General features: G+C 66.3%; 1 protein-coding gene across 1 annotated transcript in view; it reads right to left on the reverse strand.

Annotated features, from left to right (window-relative positions):
• AMSG_12086 (uncharacterized protein) overlaps positions 1-1,861 on the reverse strand; it is a gene marked incomplete at its 5' end in the record, with an annotated part of 3,398 nt that overhangs the window by 1,283 nt on the left and 254 nt on the right. The window contains one exon of the mRNA XM_013900712.1: positions 224-1,420. Coding sequence (XP_013756166.1) covers positions 224-1,420 — 1,197 coding nt within the window. The remainder of the gene's footprint in view (positions 1-223; positions 1,421-1,861) is intronic.

A 1,861-nucleotide genomic window follows, 5' to 3' on the forward strand; every position in this document is an offset into this window, starting at 1 on the left:
GGGAAAATGTCAAGGAGAATGCCAGGTGCATGAGGCTTAAGCCGTCGAGTCAGGCGCAACAAACAGCGGGTTGGACTGCTTGTTGAGCGGATCGTCGTAGAGCGGCGAGCCAGTGAGGGTCGAGTCGGCGTTGGCGTCAGCATCGAGCTTGCGCTGGAGGTAAGCCTCAGACTTCTTGACGGCAAAGACGACGCCGATGACGGCAATGATGAGGACGAGGTACCAACGGCGGCCGAGAGGCCGATGATGGTGGTCAGATCCTTGTTCTTGGCCTGCTGCGGCGGGAGGAAGTAGTAGTTGCACTCCTTCTGCACAGCCTTCTGCGTCGAAGCGTCGAGCGTCTCGTTACAGATCTTGGCGTACGTCGACGACGGCGAGAACATAAGCTCACAGTCGTTCGGCTCACGGCAGTGGACACACTCGCCATCAAGGCAGTACGCGCCATCGCACTGCTCCGGGCAGGTCTGGAGCGGCTCGGGGAGGATGGCGTTGGGCGACGGAGCGGCGCCGAGAACAACGGCGAACTGGCAGAGGCGGAGGCCGTGGTTGGAGACGCAAGTCGGCTGGAGGAGGCCATCGACCTCACCCACAATCGCCGCGCAATGCGAGTCGCGGATGCACTGCTGGCACGTGTTCGTGCCGAGATCGCAGTGGTACGACCGCGAGCAGTCGGCAGAGGTCTGGCACGTGCCCGGGCCGGTCATCGTCGAGCCGAACCACGAGACAGGGTGCGAACCACCACCGTTCGTGCCACCATCGGTGGCCGAGCCAGCAGCAATGTCGTACGTGAACTGCGGCGTCTGCACAGGCTGGAAGACACGCTTGGGGTGGACGCCGTGCTCGCGCACGTAGTCCTCGTCCGGCAGATCAAGGAGGCCCTGGTTAGAGCACGGCGGCACACCGCCAAACTCGTCAGCAACACCCTCCTTGTTGCACACGTTGATGTCACCCGACCGCTCGTAGTACGACGTCACCGTCGTGAAGCAGATGAACGTCACCTCGCGCGAAGCGTTGAGGATCCAGTCCGCCGGGTTAAAGTCGTTGACCTTGCCGTAGAAGCCGGCAAGCATGTCGACCGCAGACGCGGCGTCGATGAGCAGCGTCCGGACGTAGTCCTTGACGTTGATCGACGGAGCAAGGTTGAACTTGTCGAGCGTCCGGAGCTTGACACCGTTCTCAATGTCCCACACGATGAACTCAACATGCTGGATGTCGGCATCGTGGAAGTCAAACGGCTTGACCACAGTCGCACCGGCGTTGTTCTGATCCGGCACAGACGCCGAGATGGTGCCCTGCTGGTTCTTGACCGCAACGCCACACGCGCAGTCCTCGGGGTTATCGATCTTGAACATCTCCATGTCGACGTAGATCGCCGCAGGGAGCTTGGCGTAGCAACCCTCCTGAACAGACGGCGTCGCCTCTGCGGCCGGCACACGGCAGAGCACAATGCCACGCGTGGTGACAAACGTCCGCGGGTCAAACAGGTCGTCGGTGTCGACCACGTTGCCGTCGAGCGGCGGAGGCGGCGACGGCGGCGGAGGCGGCGACGGCGGAGGAGGAGACGGCGGCGGAGGCGGCGGCGGCGATGGCGGAGGCGGCGGAGGAGGAGACGGCGGAGGCGGCGACGGAGGCGGCGACGGCGGAGGAGGCGACGGCGGCGGCGACGACGGCGGCGGCGGCGACGGCGGCGGAGGCGGCGAAGGCGGAGGGGGCGGCGACGGCGGAGGCGGCGACGGCGGCGGCGACGGAGGCGGCGACGGCGGCGGAGGCGGCGACGGCGGAGGAGGCGACGGCGGCGGAGGCGGCGACGGCGGAGGAGGCGACGGCGGAGGAGGCGACGGCGGAGGCGGCGACGGCGGCG

Source organism: Thecamonas trahens (genome assembly GCF_000142905.1).
Source record: "Thecamonas trahens ATCC 50062 unplaced genomic scaffold supercont1.35, whole genome shotgun sequence".
NCBI classification, from domain to species: domain Eukaryota; order Apusomonadida; family Apusomonadidae; genus Thecamonas; species Thecamonas trahens.